The sequence below is a fragment of the Paramisgurnus dabryanus genome, chromosome 4 (assembly GCF_030506205.2).
Source record: "Paramisgurnus dabryanus chromosome 4, PD_genome_1.1, whole genome shotgun sequence".
Classification (NCBI taxonomy): domain Eukaryota; kingdom Metazoa; phylum Chordata; class Actinopteri; order Cypriniformes; family Cobitidae; genus Paramisgurnus; species Paramisgurnus dabryanus.
This window is the reverse complement of record NC_133340.1, coordinates 17,406,092-17,425,112: the sequence shown is the minus strand read 5'-3', so window position 1 is coordinate 17,425,112 and position 19,021 is coordinate 17,406,092. Positions and strand designations below refer to the sequence as shown.

General features: G+C 39.9%; 3 protein-coding genes across 4 annotated transcripts; 2 read left to right on the top strand and 1 right to left on the bottom strand.

Annotated features, from left to right (window-relative positions):
• Positions 1-618: 618 nt before the first annotated feature.
• LOC135750609 (RNA exonuclease 5-like) lies at positions 619-7,125 on the bottom strand. Of its 2 annotated transcripts, none has more exons than XM_065269524.2 (19): positions 6,792-7,125; positions 6,495-6,574; positions 6,243-6,369; positions 5,352-5,442; positions 5,126-5,236; positions 4,954-5,042; positions 4,773-4,888; positions 4,543-4,681; positions 4,369-4,463; positions 4,189-4,288; positions 3,981-4,066; positions 3,771-3,900; positions 2,950-3,057; positions 2,683-2,820; positions 1,977-2,072; positions 1,517-1,736; positions 1,262-1,425; positions 934-1,067; positions 619-853 (listed from the first exon to the last, which is right to left on the bottom strand). In XM_065269524.2, the coding sequence occupies exons 1-19, from the start codon at positions 6,867-6,869 to the stop codon at positions 793-795; spliced, it is 2,163 nt and encodes a 720-aa protein (XP_065125596.1). In that variant the 5' UTR covers positions 6,870-7,125; the 3' UTR covers positions 619-792. The 2 variants fall into 2 exon arrangements, with proteins under 2 accessions (XP_065125596.1, XP_065125594.1); XM_065269522.2 differs by having other exon boundaries at positions 4,189-4,291; positions 6,792-7,124.
• Positions 7,126-7,242: 117 nt separating this feature from the next.
• Positions 7,243-10,520, top strand: eri2 (ERI1 exoribonuclease family member 2). Its single transcript, XM_065269527.2, has 9 exons — positions 7,243-7,400; positions 7,922-7,992; positions 8,092-8,172; positions 8,255-8,382; positions 8,483-8,636; positions 8,730-8,830; positions 9,106-9,187; positions 9,278-9,366; positions 9,482-10,520. The coding sequence occupies exons 1-9, from the start codon at positions 7,378-7,380 to the stop codon at positions 10,346-10,348; spliced, it is 1,596 nt and encodes a 531-aa protein (XP_065125599.1). The 5' UTR covers positions 7,243-7,377; the 3' UTR covers positions 10,349-10,520.
• Positions 10,521-11,643: 1,123 nt separating this feature from the next.
• On the top strand, positions 11,644-13,441 carry thumpd1 (THUMP domain containing 1). The gene is made up of 4 exons (XM_065270871.2): positions 11,644-12,011; positions 12,152-12,311; positions 12,386-12,634; positions 12,739-13,441. The coding sequence occupies exons 1-4, from the start codon at positions 11,826-11,828 to the stop codon at positions 13,041-13,043; spliced, it is 900 nt and encodes a 299-aa protein (XP_065126943.2). The 5' UTR covers positions 11,644-11,825; the 3' UTR covers positions 13,044-13,441.
• Positions 13,442-19,021: the final 5,580 nt, after the last annotated feature.

The following is a 19,021-nucleotide window of genomic DNA, read 5'->3' as shown; positions in this document are numbered from 1 at the left end:
AATCATAAACGGTGATATGATAGAATGTGTTTTATCAGTATTCAATCATGAGTTTTAACATGAATGAGATGTATGATGATCTGCTAAGATCTGACCCACTGCTTTTCAAAATAAGCCTTTTAAATGTAGTAAAATAAATGAGTCTTGTTTTCAGTAAAAATATCTAAATTCTTGGGTCATTTTGCTATTTGAGAAAAATGCATCATGATTTAAGAAAATTGGTTTTGTTTTAAGACAAAAAATTTAAGTGAATTTGTGCTTAAAATGAAAAAAAAAAAACATTTTCCCAATGGGGTAAGAGTTTTTCTTGAATTTCTTCTATTAAGTGTTTAAGAAAGTCTTACCCTGTTAGTAGATTTATTTAGCCTGTTTTAAAATATCACATTTACTTGAATTTGTGCTTAAGACTTATTTTCTTGGATCATTTTGCTCATGAAAAAAAATCATTTTTAAGCATTTGGAGATATTTGTAATGAAAATGAGACAAAATACTAAGAGATATTTTGCAGTGCAGATGTTCTGATGTTACTCCTAATGATTATATTCTCAACTTTCACACTGATGTCATGTTTTTTTTAATAAAACAAATGTTTCATAGACTCCCAATCTTTCATTCAGTGATGTTTATTACAGTATATGCATAAAAAACCTAAGACAAAGCTTATAATACAAAACCTCACACACTTGCTCTTATCAATACACTTCAGCAGGCCAATCACAAACGAGCTGAAACATCTGGTGGGCGGAGTCAAAAGCACTGCTCTGTTGCTGTGACGACACCCAGCTGGATGATTAAATCGTGTGATCGTTATTGATGTTTATAAAGCACAGGCCGAGATAATCCACATCACCACTACAAACAGAGAAGAGCTCACAATCAACACTGATCATAACACTGTTTGTGTGTGTGTGTGTGTGTGCGTCTGTGTGTACCTGCTCATTCCTGGCAGAATGACGATGCTCAGACAGTTCTTCTCCAGCGCTCGAAACACTTTTCCTACTTTTCCATCGAGTTTCCTCATCTGTTGCTCCATCTGAAGCTGCTGTACATCACTCAAACATCTCATCTATTGGAAGTTTAAACAATGTTTTTATTAAGCACAATTTATAAACAGCATTTCCAATATGACAACAAATCACACTTACAATAGTTGTACTATAATAAAACCATGGTTAATTTTCCTCATACATCATCTGTCTGTTATCATATGAAAGCTCATTGTATAAGTGAGATGTCATTTGATTGACAGCTGTCACTCACATCACATCCCTCTTCGTGCTCTGCTGTTTCTGTAACAACGGTTTGCGTGTGCGTCCACGAGGTCATGTGAGGCGGGGTCAGAGCTTGACACACTGATAACTTCCTGTTACCCATCTGCAGGGTGACGCCCACTGCTGCCCGAGCGCTTTCACTGCGCTCAAACTCTACAACACACACACACACACACACAGATTTGTGAGTTTGTGTGATGATTTGATTCAGTTGAACTCATTAATACAGATTAAGTTATCTTACTGATGAAGGCGTGTCTGTGGAGTTTCCCAGCATGCACCGAGGGCCTCATGATACGCTGAATTGGACCGAACTGTCTGAAGGTCTGCTGCAGGTCATCATGATGATGTGGTTTAGAGGAGAGATTACACACATAGATCATGTGATCGTTCAGTATGTCATGCTGACGTTCAAACACGCGCTCATCCAAATCCAGAAAGGACTCGTCAACCGGACGCCGCACCTTCAAACACACACACACACACACACACACACACACACACACGAGACAAAACCTCCTCTGAAAACATGAGCTGAACTGAGATTATTAATCATGTTTTTGTGTGAGTCTGTAGACATTATAATGAAGTTGATATAAACTTAAGTCTTCCTCTAGCTCAATTGGTACACAAGGTCATGGGTTCGTACTGATTAAAATAAATAGCTTGCTGTAATGCACTGATTTCTGTGTAATGATATAAACCTTGATGTGACACTGATCACTGATCTGATGTCCATTCAGATGATCTACAGCCAGCTGAGCTCCTTCTAGATGATCAAACACAACCTCAGCGTGGACCTACAGACACACAGACAGACAAGACATTTTTACACAAAGATTAGGGAAAATATATGAAAAATGCATCTGGGATCATTTGATTTTTGGTTCATTCACACTGGCAATGGTTTTCTGTAATTTGTGCGTGCATTCCCACACATACCGTAAAGACAAATGACGTGTTTAAAGTCCTGCACTTGTTAGTTTTTTTCTCTGCAACAATTGAAGTTTACTATTTATCTTTGATTTATCTCTTGAGAAACCACACGCGTGCATGTTAGTTTATGATAAGATGATAATGAGTGTTTGATGCTCTGTTTTGTTATGCTGGTGAATGATCTCAGCTTCAGTACAGTTTACAGATATTTCTCATCATGAATGTTGATCTGTGTTTGTGTCAAAGAGTTGAACTATAACTTCTTGTTGCTGTGACATGCACATCCTCACTACAACACACCCATTACAGCATTGTTTCTGCCTCTTGTTCACACACAACACTTTTCGTGAATGTTACGGCAATGTTACTGTAGGTCCTCTTTATGAGAGCGATCCCAGAATATTTACAGGACACACAATTTTAGTGCTGTGTGAATGTGGTTGTGTTGAGAGGCAGGCAGTGTGTTGTTCTTACTCCGTATGTGTTGTACAGAAATCGCAACGTCTGCACACGACCACAGCGTCTGAAGAGTTTGTGTATCTGTTTCTCTGTTGTTTCATCGGGCAACGGGCCAACATACAACACACACATTTTCCTCAAACACTGAGCCATCTGAAACAAAAATACACACAGAGTCAAGTCACGTGTGATGTTCTTCATTAGAAGGATTTAAGAGAGAGTATGCGTGTGTGTGTGTGTGTGTGTGTGTGTGTGTGTGTGTGTGTGTGCGTGTGTGTTTACCTGCTGTAGATGTTGTTGAGTTGTTGCTGGTGTTTGTTGTAGATTGTCAGTGAACTGAAGAACACTGAGTGAGTACGACTGAACCACACGTCTGAAAACACACACAACCTACAAAACACCAAACACACACACATGGTGTGAGACCGATGACATCAGCTCAGTTTAGGGTTTAGTAAACTTTTCTTGAAATAGTCATGTTTTAATCTTAACGTCACTGCTGTGCATGATAACACCAACATATTACAAAACTACAAATATACTGAGTGGCATTGTGATTTACATCCTCTTTTATATTCGAGTTGGTGATGACGTGAGATTACACAAGTGAACAGGGGTTTAACTCAAACGAGTGAATGTAAAACCAGACCAACACTGCGGGGGCGTCGACAACATTTGCACTCAGATCCCAGCAAAAGAGCCCAGTGTAAAAACACTCTTACTGTACGTTAGATGTTTTGATTTGCCCGATACGCTCAAATAACAACACGTCATCTGCGCAAATTGCACCGCAGTATATACATTGCATCTTTACATTGACTTTACTCGCGCTTAACGCTTCATTCGTGTCTGGCATGAACGCACCATTAGTGAAGATGTTGAGATGATTTCTCTGTGAACACTGCTGTTCATGGTATTATTGCAAATCCTTTATGTAAAGTCAAACTCCTGCTCTCATATAAACTTCTCTTCTTCTTTTAAGAGTCATTCTATGTGAGATGTAAAGGCTTGTCTAGTTTAATATGATGCCTGTCATTTATCATTTAAATTACCACAGGTTTGATAGCCAGTGAAAAGGTGCGTCTCTATGTGTGTGTACACACCTCTCTGTCAGTGCTACAGTATTGTCTTCTGCACAGCTGATTGGACAGCGAGTCACACATATCTGTGGTTCTGCTGAGGAAGAGAGACGATTGGCCGGATTTGTAGAGGGCGTGTCCAAAGGCAAGGGAGCTGTGATTGGTGAGAGAGAGACTATTAGACAGCAACATCTTCAGAAGTTTCATTTATAGAGATCAGATGAAGAAAAACACCTGCTGTGATTAACACATGACGTCACATGATCAGAGCCACTGTCAGGAGAAAACTCCCATAAATCCTCCAGATGATCCTCAACCACCTTAAACACACACACACACACACACACACACACAAACACACAAACACCACACACACATAGAGAGAAATTAAGCTGAGAGGTGTGATAGATGTTATAAGGTGTTTGTTGTGTTGTTCACAAACCTTTCTGGGTCCTTTAGTGATGAAGTATTGAGCGAGATGAAGAGCAGCTAATGCGTCCTCACAGGGGTCATGACCCATCCTCTCTTCTGACTGAATCTTTCTGCTGATACACAAACATTTCCTCATATACTTACTGTTAAAGTCAAGTGTGTGAACGTGAGATGGGTGTTAAGGACTCACTTCAGTATGACATCAGCTAAGTGTTTGAGTTTAAACCTCTGACCGAACTCCTTACGGTACAGCAGAGACGTGTCCATGACGTGACGGTGTATCAGCTGAGTTCAAATAAAACATCTGATTAGATGACATCACTGTTTCTACCACAAACTCTTTGACTCAGTTGTGTTAACGCACATGTAAGACTCGTAGGTCATTATCCAGCGAGTGACCGACCAGCACCGCGTCCGGTGGCAACAGTTGAAGGATTTTAGTCTGCACATCTTCCAGACGCGTGGTTACGGATTTCAGCATCAAACTCGTAATTCCAGAAAACCTCAATTACAAAACAGATTTAATAAAACACACAACATATGACACAACAAACATTACACTAGTGTGTGTGTGTGTGTGTGTGTGTGCTCTACCTCGTGTAGTAGTTAAGGATAGGGTTAGGTGGTTTAACTAGTTCATCCAGTACACACTTGCCACTGCTGTCCACTACAGAGACCCGAGTTAACTCCAGACCAGCACAAGTCAAACACTGTAACACAAATACACATTAACACACAAACACTAACAGACTAACAACAGCCAATGATTACGCACCATCTCACAGTCCAGTCCAAACAGAGGGCTGCTGTCAATCACAGCTCCTTCACACGGTGTGCACACAAACTCTTCAAAGCCCCGCCCACCTGTACAGCATCATGGGAGCAGAAGTGTGACAGGTGTACCTACATGTGTGTGTGTGTTTGTGTGTCGTTCATATGTGTCTTACCTTTCACAGGGAAGTTGTGTTTGATCATGTCCGCCTCAGTCAGCAGAAAGCTGCTCAGTCCTGACGCTTTCAAACCGAACCGTCGGATGACAGGATTCATTATGAGTGAAGCTGGGAAACACACAAACACAACCCGAGTAAAACCACCAGCCCATATCTCTAACCAACATTTATAGATATAGAGATATCTGTGGTTTACAAAAACTTGATCAATCATGATGTTCACCTGAGATCTTTATTTGTTCTTCAGACTGTTTGATGTCAGAGTTGAGAAGATCAGACATCAGATCACCTGAGGAGGGCGCTAGAGTCCATCTCTGAAAACACATCACACACACTTTTCTCTTTAAATAATTCAGCCTGAACCATCTTATATATCTTGATCATTTTAAAGGGGCCATGGCATGAAAATCTGACTTTTTCCATGTTTAAGTGCTATGATTGGGTCCCCAGTGCTGCTATCAACCTAGAAAATGTGAAAAAGATCAACCCAGTAACTTAGTTTTGGTAAACCATTCTCTACAAGCACATGAAAAAATAGGTCGTTGAAAATTGGCTCTCCTTATGATGTCATAAGGAGCTCTTATTATAATAAAACCACCCCTTAATCCAACCACAGCACTGCCATTTAGTGCAGAGAGAAAATAATTCACAGAACAATTGAGTTTCAATTTCAACAATCCACCATCATTGCGATCAGTGTTTGCAATTCATCCGCTCATGTGCATTTTAAAGGACACACCCAAAATGGCACATTTTTGCACACACCTGCTAAGTGGCAATTTTAACATACTATAACAAATTATTTATATGGTATTTTGAGCTAAAACTTCACATATGTGCTCTGGGGACACCAAAGATTTATTTGACATCTTAAAAAAGTCCTGTGACATGGCCCCTTTAAAATATCCCATTAATGCCAAATATAGCCAGCACTTATGACGTCATTGTAAAATTGTATACAGAAATGTGATTGGTGCCTTTATGGTTTTGGTTTGGTTTATTATTATTAACCATCCATCAATCTGTCTCTGTCTCTCTCTCATCTTTGGGTTTTCTGAGGAGTTTGTATCACAGGTGATTCCTTTAGTTGTGTAGTTGTGTTCAACAGACTCACACAGTTGTATTTGTTCCTGAGGTGTTTGAAGTGAGTGAAGTATCTGTAGAAATGAGTCTGGGTCAGCCCGTCCAGAATCATCACATTGACCCGAGACACCCGCTCATCTCCGCAAACACTGAACCAGCTGAACACAGACAACAAACACTGTCAATCAAACTCATCTGTGTGTGTGTGTGTGTGTGTGTGTGTGTGTGTGTGTGTGTGTGTGTGTGTGTGTGTGTGTGTGTGTGTGTGTGTGTGTGTGTGTACCTGGGCTTCATGATGTTGTGAGTGTGTCTGAGTGTGGCGTACTGAATCAGATCACACAGATCCTTCACTGTCAGCACATCCTGATCCAACAGAAGAGCACAGTGAGTGACGTCACATCACAGACATCAACAAGACAAGACACAGGCGTCATGATGCTTCTACAGTTAACACACCCTACAGTTATGAGTGCTTGGGCAAAGTTGTTATAAGGTGTTTCTACTAAGATGATAAATGGTTGCTATGGCTGGATGGATGTGAGTAGATGACGTCATCACATGATGATCATAAGTGTCTCACCTGTGAAGTGTTGTCTAGTCTGATTCTCTTCGGACATGAGTTTGAGATCAAACTCTCCTCTGTATTCCTCTTCGGCATGATGATGACGTCATGAGGGCACCCCAATGTGATCTGTTACACTGATCCAGTGTGCAGTTGATAGAATATTATAATGTTATATTCTATCAACATCTCTGTTATAAAGTCCCTCCAATAGCATTCATGTCGTAAAAACACAGCGTTATACGTTCTGAAGTGAATCCGCTTTAAAATGTAACGACACGCGTGAATTAAAAGCACACAAACTTATTAACACAAAAACATAACACGCTACAGTGAATGAACCGACACGTGTGTTCCGTGATCGAGAGCGCTGAGAGCCCTCGACCAATCACAAGCTCCGCTGAGAGACACGTCACACAACCGGAAAATCATCACAGCGGAAGTAGCGTTAGTTTGCGGGATATTTAAAAGCTGTGTTTCGGTTTGTGTTGAGCTGTTTTGTTTTTGTGTAAATGTGTTGTGGATGTTTAACTTCATTTAGAGGGTCAGTCAGTCGATTTAACTCGCGTTTGAAAGTCCGGCGTGTGCTAGACCCGGATGCAGAATGTCAACAAAGAGTCTCGCAAAGTAAGACAACACACAACTACTACTGTGTCTGTGCACTAATCTTATTATACTTCTGTACTTGTGTTTATACATGATTGTGGCACACCTATGTTTTTTATGCTAAGCTTGCTATTTTGACACTATAATCTTCCATACACTGCATTAGGGCTGTGAAACGATTATCGTGATAAATCGCATACAAAATAAAAGTTTGTGTTTGCATAATATACTGTATGTGTGTGTAATTATTATGTATTTATAAAAGCACACAAATTCATGTATGAATTTAAGGAACATCTACGTGCATGCATACATATTTATTCATTATTTTTTATTTATATATTATGTGTACATTAAAAAGGTTGATATATAAATTTTTAATTTATACGTGTGTTTGAGTGTGTGTGTGTTTATATATACATTATAATAACACAAAATACACACGCATATATTATGCAAACACAAACTTTTATTTTGTATGCGATAAATCGTTTGACCGCAGTGACTGCATTAATGTTGACATTGTTTTGTGTGTTTTTAAGGGAACTGGGTCTGATCAGGAAGCGCAGTCAGTCGTGCAGTGACATTCGACAGCATCAGCGGTCTGTTCGCAGTAAGAAATCCTCTGCCTTCAGCTTTGTGTTCATGTTTAGATTAATTGCTCTTAATCTCATTTTTGCTCTCTTCTCACTATTATATGAATGTTTCGCAGAGCAACACTTCTCATATCTCATCATCATTGATTTTGAATCCACATGCTGGAGGGAGAAGAACAACTTTGGCCAGGAGATCAGTAAGTGACTTTGATCAAACTCGTGTGCATTTATTTCATTCGTTTGTCTCTTTAACTTGATTTTTGTTTGCTCCCTCAACAGTCGAGTTTCCAGCCGTCCTGCTAAACGCTTTAAACGGTGAAGTCGAGTCCGAGTTTCACACATACGTTCAACCGCAAGAACATCCTGTGTTGTCTGAATTTTGCCGAGAGCTCACAGGCATCACGCAGGTTATCAATCATTACACCTCTGATGAAGAACGTCTCCGTATCCGCATCATATAAATTCAGTGATGTCATTCATCATCTCTTGCTTGTGATTGGTTAACAGGAACAGGTGGAGTCTGCACCCCCCCTTCAGATTTGCCTCTCCAGATTCATCCGTTGGCTACACGGCCTCCAGCAGGAAAAGGGTGTGGTCTTTGAGACTGACAGTAAATGCCCCGCCCCCTCTGGACATCCCTGTGCGTTTATTACATGGTCAGGTAAGAATAAGGCTGGAAATACCCATCATTCACAGCAAACCTCTCACATCTCATACTGATCACTGACATCACTGCTTTCGTGTCTGTGTGTAGATTGGGATTTAGGAGTTTGTTTGCTGTATGAATGCAAACGTAAGCAGATCAGTGTTCCTGAAGCTCTGAAGAGTTGGATTGACCTGCGAGCAACATACAGGGTAACACACACACACACTTCCTATATCAATTGTTTGCTATGCACAATGTAAAAATGTTGCGGAGTAAAATAATAACTAAATATTAGTGAGGACATCTCATAGCCCTCCATTGTTTTTATATCAGGCTGTTGATGTTTTTAACACAGAGATTTGTGCACATCATCAGATTTAAAGACTCCTCTGGAACAGGAATCTTAAATAACATTCACTGTATTAGTTAGGATACTTTTCCCCTTACAATTATCTGATGTTGTTGACTTGTGGTTGTTTTTCAGCTCTTTTATAACAGGAAGCCCAAAGGTCTGAGAGGAGCTCTGCAGGACCTTGGCATTGAGTTCATAGGACGAGAACACTCGGGTATACGCACAAACAAACCGACTCACAAAATACACGTCACACACCGTCACATGAATGAAACTGAACTGTGTTTGTGTCGTTTACGTGTAGGTCTTGTGGATGCGAGAAACACTGCTCTCCTGGCGTGGCGGATGCTCCTGGACGGTTGTGTGCTGACCGTGACAAAGTCTCTGAGGAGGGTGAGTTCTGTCTGCATGCCTGCACACCTGCACAGGTGAATCCGCTCTCTACATTACATCACGGCCAACCAGGCGCTTAAATCACCATCATCATCTCTTTCTGTGTTTCTCTCAGGCACAAGTGAAGTCCAGGCCGGTGCGTGTAAACTCTTCCTCTGTGCGCTCAACCGGTCCATCAACAGCGTGTGAACAGCAGATGAGTGTGTGTCAAGTGCTCGTATCACCACGCACCGTCCTCTCCAGCACAACACCACCGTTGTGTGTCAACAAACCCACACTGCTTCAAAATTCTAGCAACATTCTTTTGAGCACCACGCTGGCCGGCCTGTCTGACGTGACCTATGACCCAGAGACACCTGATGCCTGCTGTCCAGATGGAGTTCTTCTGACAGAGGAGGAGGAGCCTGGCTCCTATGATGATGTTATTTTGGGGGCGGAGCCTGAGGATGTTGACCCGTCAGTGTCTGCTTTAAGCATTCTGAGTCCCAGAAACACTGAGATCCAATCCCACTGCACCACAGAACCCAACAAAACCACATCACACCGCTCTAAACTGATTCCTTTTAAACCAGCGACCTCTGGGTCTGCAGAACTCTTTAAAAAACCCAAACCCCTCTCACGCACAGACCCCTACGCTTCCGTTTCACGCTTCTTAGGACTCAAAAGTGCTTCATTCAGTGTTTTTAAAGACCCGTCCAACCGCACACCTGTCAGCACCAGCAAGCCCAGCGTATCCCGCCCTCCTCTCTCCTCAAGTGTCAATCATTCAGTCAGAAAAACGGCTCCGTTGTGCGGCTGTGGTCGGAGGGCCAAACGTCTGACGGTGGGTAACGGAGGACCCAATCACGGCCGTGTGTTTTACTGCTGTCCTGTGAGACGACAGAGCTGTGATGGCCGACAGAAAGGCTGCGAGTTCTTCCAATGGGAATCCAGCACACAGAAACTCCTCAAGACCTGCAGTGCTGCCAGATCCATCCGTTGACATCAAAATGTGTCTCTTGTCTGTCTGTCTGTCTCAGATCATTATGAACTAATGCTTTTATAATCAGTCATGAATTATGTGGGGTAAAAACGTTATCATCGTTATTATGATTATTTAAAAAAGAACTTGCTGTCAATAAAAATGTGAGATACCACTGTTTGTATAGCTTTAATTTAAATTGATGTGTTTGTATGTAAGGGTTATATGTAAGGGTTGTATGTAAGGGTAACCCTAACTTTTACAGCTTAGATCTGCTGTTTCACATTTTATACATCAAGCCTAAACTTACACTGCCAAAAGATGCATCTTTATCCAATTATCCAAAGCGACTTACAATTGCTATATATGTCAGAGGTCGCATGCCTGTAGGGGTTAAGTGTCTTGCTCAGGGACACAATGGTGCGTCACAGTGGATTCGAACCCGGGTCTCTCACACTAAAGGCATGTGTCTTATCCACTGCGCCATCACCATTTTTTTTGTACAAATAAGAAAATTAAAATGTTAAAAATAAACTATAAACACTCAATTATTACCTTGTTAATTTTTACAGTTTTTGAAATATTTTAACATTGAAAATTAAACTTTAAAGGGGACATAACATGAAAATCAGACTTTATCCATGTTTAAGTGCTATAATGGGGTCCATAGAGCTTCTATCAACCTAGAAAACGTAAAAAAGATCAACCCAGTAACTTAGTTTTGGTAAACCATTCTCTGCAAGCATGTGAAAAAATAGGTAATTGAAATTTGTCTCCCCTTGTGATGTCAGAAGGGGATCTTCTTATAATAATACCGCCCCTTAATCTGCACTATCCAATCACGGCACTGCTATTTAGTGAAGAGAAAGATAAAATAATTGACACCACAATTGAGTTTCAATTTCAACAAACTGTCATTATGGTGATCAGTGTTTGAATTTCATCAGCTCATTTGCATTTTAAAGGACACAAACAAAAAACGGCAAATTTTTGCTCACACCTACAAAGTAATTTTAACATGTTATAATAAATTATCTGTGGGATACTTTGAGGTAAAACTTAACATATGTACTCTGGAGACACCAGAGATTTATTTCACATCTTAAAAAAGTCTTGTGAAATGTCCCCTTTAAACCCTGAGAATTACATAATACAGAATGAACATGGAAAAAAAACGAAAATCTTAAAGAAATAAGTTTTCCCCAACTACTGTAGGAGAATCGCATTTCGTAGTGGCAGTAATGCACACACAGATTGAGTTTGACAACCGCCAATAAACACCAAAGAAGAAGAAACGCGTTTCGTAAAGCAAATGTCCCAAACGACGCCCTGTACGTCGCGTGCTACAGGGAGCTTGAAAGCGCGAGTTGTACAGAGCGTGAGACGAGCAGTCACGCGTGCGTCTACAGCTGTAGTTAAGTTAATTGGTTATTTGACGCGAGGAGCAGTAAACAGTTGATTTTATCTATAACTCGAGTGTGTTTCGTAAAACTCATTCATGTCTGAAACACGCAAGAGAAAGCGTTACGGCGGGCACGCGCCGAGGAAACTGAAGGGCGCTCGCGAGCTGGAGGTGGGAGCTGAGGGCGTGCTTGTGACCTGTAACATGAACGAGCGAAAGTGTACGAGGGAAGCTTACAATCTTCTTAACGAGTACGCGGATGCGCTTTACGGCCCAGAGCAGGTGAGCACTACTAGAGTAGTGTAGTATACCGAGCTATATTTAGTGTGTACTGTATTACTGTAGTGTGAGATGTAGTACTAGTATGGATCTGTAATACTTCATGTGTAAGAGGTTGATCTTCAGCTGCTTGTGTGTTTCAGACAGGTGACAGCCTCAGTGAGGATGAGGAGGAAGATGCAGAGGCAGCACTGAAGAAAGAGGTGACACACATCCAAACGTCCATGAAGAAACATCAGCAGAGGTTCACAGCAGTAGAGAGCGGAGCCAATAATGTGCTCTTCATACGTTCTCATGGGATAGGTGAGCGAGGAACCTGCAGAACGTCACCATCAGAACCTCAGTGCAGATCTCATGTTTCTCCTCTTCTGTGTCAGACCCAGAGAAGCTGGTTCATCACATCCTGTCAGATCTTCATCAGACCAAGAAGAAGAAGTCTCGGGTGATTTTGCGGATGTTGCCGGTGAGCGGCACGTGCAAAGCGTTTCCAGAGGACATGGAGAAATATCTCAGCGTGTTTCTGGAGCGCTGGTTCAAAGCACCGCGGAAGGCCACGTATCAGATCTGCTTCAAAGCCCGAAACAGCAGCCACAACAAGAGAGATGATGTCATCAAAGACATCGCTGGTACTCACACACACACACACACACATTCTTCATTATCAAGAGTCGGTCTGATGATAATCTGATGTATGTGTCTGATTAATAATGATTGATCTTCTGTCCTGCAGCTTTGGTGGATAAACTGAACTCGGAGAATAAAGTGGATCTGACCAATCCTGAGCTTACCATCATCATTGAGATCATCAAGACCGTCTGCTGCGTCAGCGTCGTCAGGGACTACATGCTCTTCCGCAAGTATAACCTACAGGAAGTCACTAAAGAGCCGGCCAATCAGAATCCAGGCCAACAGGAAGCAGCCAAAAGTGCAGCCAATCAAACACAGGAGGACAACAACGGCACCTCCGTCGATGGAAGCGCAGCTGGTTGTGATGTGTCCGCCGGTGACGTGCAGAAAGAGGCGGAGCCTGAGTGAATGTGTTCAAGTGTTATAAGCATTGATGTATAGTATTGACAGATGAAAAGTGTGTGTGTGTGTGTGTGTGTGTGTGTGTGTGTGTGTGTGTCTGTGCAGAAGTGCGTGTGTGTCTGTGCGAGTGTGTGTGTGTATCTGTGTGTAGACAGTCGGCTGTGAACTGCCACTTTTAAAAATCTTTTATGTGTTTTGTTTGGGCTTTTGTGTTTTAGCTGAATTTTTGTAAGTGTAATTTTTCAGTATTATACCACATAATTTTTTCCTCATTTTGATGATTTGTTTTTTTCAGATAAACTCTGATCTGAGTCTTGAGGACAGAGTTTCCTCTGATCGTAATGCAGAGGTTTGTGTCAATCATATAAAAACATTAAATCAAATAAAAATCATCATTTGAATGATTTGTAACTTTTCATTGGGTTTCAGTCATTATCATCACATAACAGGTTATTTATTTTGATGTCACTCCAATAATATTAGCACATGGTTGTATTGAAATGTTTTCTCGTCTTCATACACACTCATGAATATTCATTTATATTCATCATCGGTTAATTTCTCCATCACATTGACTATATAAAATCAAGACCGCATCTGTTTGTCTAAAATACTCTGCTTCAGAAATGTCTTTAAGTATTTTAGTTTGTCATCTGTTAGTAATTGTGTTGATCTGATAGTTAACAGTAGTTAAACTCCCTGTTGGAGGTCTCCGGGTCAGTTGGGTCTTAAAGGTCATGATATGCTGAAACAATAGAGACGAGTGGTATCTTGTTCCCTGGAGATGAGGATTAACATTCACTGCACGTGGCTGTCGTGACCTTTCAGGGTCACAGGAGACGGAGATCACAGCAGGTGAGAGACACTTGAGCTCACCATCATTAGGATTGACTTACTGAGCCGTGTCATTACAGGATAACATGTAGAAATATAAAACAATAAAGAATCTAAAAAAAATCATCTTTTGTTGTATTCTTATTGGTTATATTTATTAGTTATCCACAGGACCTTATCTGTTATAATGTCTCTGGTTTAAGGTCCAGTATTTATTGTTTGATCAAATAAAGCTGTTTCACGAACTTCTGATTAAATTTACATTGATTATATATCTGTAAATCACTAGTATTAAATAATACAGGCACATATAATGGACACTAACACTCTAGTCACCAACAGTATGGATACATACGTTAACATGTTCAATTAAAAGGTAGAAATGACAGATATCTGCACTTAAACTGACGTAAACAAATTCATAAATAAATCAGAATGATGTTTATTTGAAAATCTAAAATAGCAGAAAGTTTTCTGTGATGGTTTAGTTGTTGTGTTAGGGGATAAGTACAGAATAAATTACTTCTATAGAAAATCTTCATAAATAAATGTAAACCTGTGTGTGTGTGAATCTCCTGCTGTCAGGTGTCAGATGGTGTGTTGTGGTGTTTAACCTTTAACTCACTGAACACTCCTTCTGCTCTTCTCCTGGACAGATAAACTCACTGTCAGTCTACATCAGCAGCACATAAATATCTGTGTCACAATATCTCATCAGATCTACATAATACACATAAAAAACATAATTATTAATGAAGAACTTTTTTATTTTATTGCCAGGGTTTCAATATGTTACATGAAAATGTGCAAAGTTATATACAGTTTGTAAATACAATTATTACAACAATGAAAGAGAAGAAAAGGAATAAATAAATAAATAAGGGAAATAAAAGAGAAAGGAAATGGTACACAGGGATTTTTAACAGAAACAGTTAAGGATGGAGCACAGGTTTAATGTCTTAAAAGCTTTAGTATTTTTGGGAGATAAACGGTCTTTGATGTATAATCGAAATTCCTTTTCAAAAATAATAAATAAAAGCTTTTGATGTAATTATTAATGAAGAAGCGCGAGTTAATTAAGCACGAGTGACGTCATGATGTGAACACATGAATGCGCTGCGCGCGCACGCTCATCAACTCGCAGCGCTTATATCAACAGCAGCAGAAGCGACGGACGCTCAATACAGGTAGATCTATAACTTTATTATTTATTCATACTTAAATCACACTATTACAGTATAGCAAATTAACAGAATAAAACAATTAAATATATATAATTGCATGACAAACTAAATTTGCAGAGTGAAATAAGAATTAATAACTATTTCATTTTTAATACAAATTAATTGTAAAATAAAAAAGTCACGTGGAGTACAATCAAATTAAAATTAATACATTTTTGTGTATTTTATTCCAATAAATTGTATAATTTCTACATTTGAGACATATATTTTATTTGAATATATCAGCTGAACTATATTGAATGAAGTGCACCTTAAATAAAGCTGGGACGATTATTTTTACTCAATTTCCTTACTTTATCAATGTGGTGTAGATTTTGTTAAACCCTGATTTCTGGTTTAGTAGGCTATGGGTTAATTTATCATGCTGTTATTTAATCACTGTTGTGTAGTTTTATTATGATTTTAAATCTCCTCAGAACGGGGAACTTTACACTTTGAGCGAGGACGAATTGTTAGATTAATTCGAGCAATAAAGGTTTGTATCAAAGTTTTTATCTACAATTTATTACTGTACACAAAATACAAAGGTATGGAAAAATACATAAACTGTGTCTTAAAAGTAACGCGATCTCTGTCAGCTTTGATTTGCTAGTTGTTTTCTTTGTGTGTTTTTAATGATTCAGTCTTTGTTTAAAAATTTTAAACACCTGACGCGCGATCATCGCTTCAACACCGCAGTTCTTTATAAATGCATAAAAACTGCAAAAAATACTTCAATTGTCCTTTTTAACTCTTCATACAGTTTGAAACAAACAATTACTACCTGTAAAATTGGTTACTTACAGTATTAACCCATTGAGTTGCGTACAAATATCTAAGTGCACGTGCGTGTTCTAGTCACTGGATGGGATAAATGCAGAGGTCCCATTCCATCAACTATGGGTTACCATGATTCATCATTATGTTACTTTCACCACCCAACCATTTTCGGTTAAAATAACCCTTGGTTGGGTTTGTATTGCTTACTAAAATAAAAACAATTAATTAAATATGTAAGATTGTATAGATACTGTAAATCATGTATGATTATGTATAGGGTCATATTTCTATATAACAAAATGATTTGATCATATTCATTATATTTTAAATGCATTTCTCTCTCTGTCTCTCTATCTTTTCCTAGATGACATCATGAGTTTGGCAGTCTGTGGTTACCATGGTGATGTAGATGGTCATTTTAACGAGGACGCACCTCGACCTCCAGTGCCAGGTGAGGAGGACCGTGAGGTTGTCCAGTCAAGAGATGGCACGCAAATCTCCAAAAAAACAACTTCTCATTGGGCAGAGGGTTCGACTGCCACGCCCCGCAGATCAGACCTGAATTTAGGCTTTGAACCTGAGGGCAGTGCATCACGGGCCGGCCCGTATGAGGCCTGGGCGGAGACGCTCCTCACGCTGCTGGACGACCGGGACGGCACGACTCTCTTCCGGCACTTCCTGCAGGGCCTGGGCTGCTCTGACCTGCTGGACTTCTGGTTCGCCTGCAGCGGTTTCCGGAAGTTTCCAGCGGCCACGACGGAGCAGCGACTCAAACTGGCCAAAGCCATATACCGCTGCTACCTGTCCGAACGCAGTCACAGCGTCGTGTCACGCCAGGTCACCACAGTGACGAGGTGCGGCGTGCTGGACGCCATTCAACGCTCGCAGCTGGACTCTGCCTTGTTTGCGCAGGCGCATGCAGAGGTGCAGGCAGTATTAGATCACAGTCTGTTCCCGCTCTTTCTCAGGTCAGACGTGTATTTGAAACACACTCATGATCAGATACTCCGGACAAAACTCCCAACATCAACAGACCACCAGAACACAGTGTTACTGGGTCACCTGGACACACCCTCACCTGAGAAGGGGGCGGATCCTGAAACTGAGAGCCTCCCTTCCTACAACACGGCCAATCAGAAGAGCCCAGACAAGAAGTGCAGGTAGAGTCACAAACACACACAAGAGTTTTTTATAGGTCAATGATGTTATTTCTGGAAGTTTGTAATGCGTCTACTTGTTTCCTCAGGCAGAGGTGTCACACGTGTCATCATCACATGAGAACAACACACGTAAGAGAGTCGGCATATAAACACCTGCCGCACACACCAGTGAGTCTGTTTGTGTTTACATCCTCAAGAGTTAAAATGATTCATAAATGAAATAATGTTTAATTTTCTGTTATTGTTCAGAAGACAGACAGACATATAGCAGCTGTGTGTTGTGTTGTGTATGTGACAGGTAAAGATGAGGACACACACATTCGCAGGTGAACTGATGAGACGTTTACAGGAGCTACAGACTCAAACTCTTCCTGTGGTGAGATCATGAATCATGTGAATAATACACAACCTTGATGTAATCCACTCAATCACTGCAAAAAAATGTCTTTCTTAGTATTTTTAGCTTGTTTTTAGATAAAAAACATAAAATTTAAGTGAATTATTTGTGTTTAAAACAAGTAAATAAATCTGCCAATGGGGAAAGAATGGTTTTATTTTTCTTTCTCTAATTAAGTCTTACCCCATTAGCAGATTTGTTGCTTGTTTTAAGCACAAATTCACTTAAATTGTATGTTTTTTAGTTGAAAAACTACACTTATTTAGGTCATTTGCTGATGATAAAAATGCATCTTAATTTAAGAATTTTTGATATTTCTACTGAAAACAAGACAAAAATACTAAGTAAGAAAGTAATATAAAAATGATAAATGTAATACTTAGGGCTGTCAAAAGATTATTTGCGATTAATCGCATATAAATATATGTGTGTGCACTGTGTGTAATTATTTTGTATATATAATTATTATATAATGTAATTATTTTGTATTATTTTGTATACACACACACACATCCTACATTTAAGATGTTAAAAGAAAAATGTATATATATATATATATATATATATATATATATATATATATATATAATATAAAATATACAAAAATCTAAATATATACTTACAAAATAATTACACACAGTGCACATGCATATATTATGCAAACATAAACTTTTATTTTGTATACGATTAATCCACACACTGTACACAGACTAGAGCTGCATACTATCAGATAGAGAAGTATGATGGTATTCAGTCCCCATCAGTGATGACATTTTCTGTCGTGACAGGAAGAGGAAGCTGATGTCATCGACAGAACCTCATTATGTCATTCTGAAAAGATGAAAGAAAGCTCCACCCCCTCTCTGGGTTACTGTGATACAGATGATGACATCACACAGTTGCATGACACACGTGAAGTAAAGAGCCCTCGACACAAACATGTACACACAAACTCTACTGATGCTCTGGACTGTAGTCAGACAGACACACAGCATTATGGGTAAGAGAGCACACAGCACTGATTGACACATGTTTCATGATACACAACTCTATCTATCATGATATCATCATCATCTCTCTCTGTCTGTCTCTCTGTCTGTCTGTCTGTCTGTCTCTCTGTCTGTATGTCTGTCTGTCTGTTTGTCTGTCTCTCTCCTTCTCTGTCAGCAGGTGTTCAGGTGAGATCATGACAGTTGTATATTATTTCTGTGGTGAGTCGGTTCCATATAGGACGTGTGTTGAGGGCAACACTTTGACCCTCGGTCAGTTTAAATCCCTGGTGACCCGCAGGGGTTGGTACAGGTGAGCTTTCTCTCGTTATACCTTCAGATGACAGTGAGGGTTTCATTACACTGAATGAGTTTATCTTCCTCTCATCTGAACAGGTTCTTCTTCAAAAGAGCCAGCAGTGAGTTTGAATCCGGTGTGGTTTATGAGGAGATACGAGAAGATGAGAGCGTCTTACCAATCTATGATCATAAAATCATCGCAAAAGTTGAGAGAATGAATAAATGAACAAATCATGCTGTGTTTTGATGCAGGATCAGTGAAACCTCAGACATATGTTAACAACACTGTTGTTGTTATTGA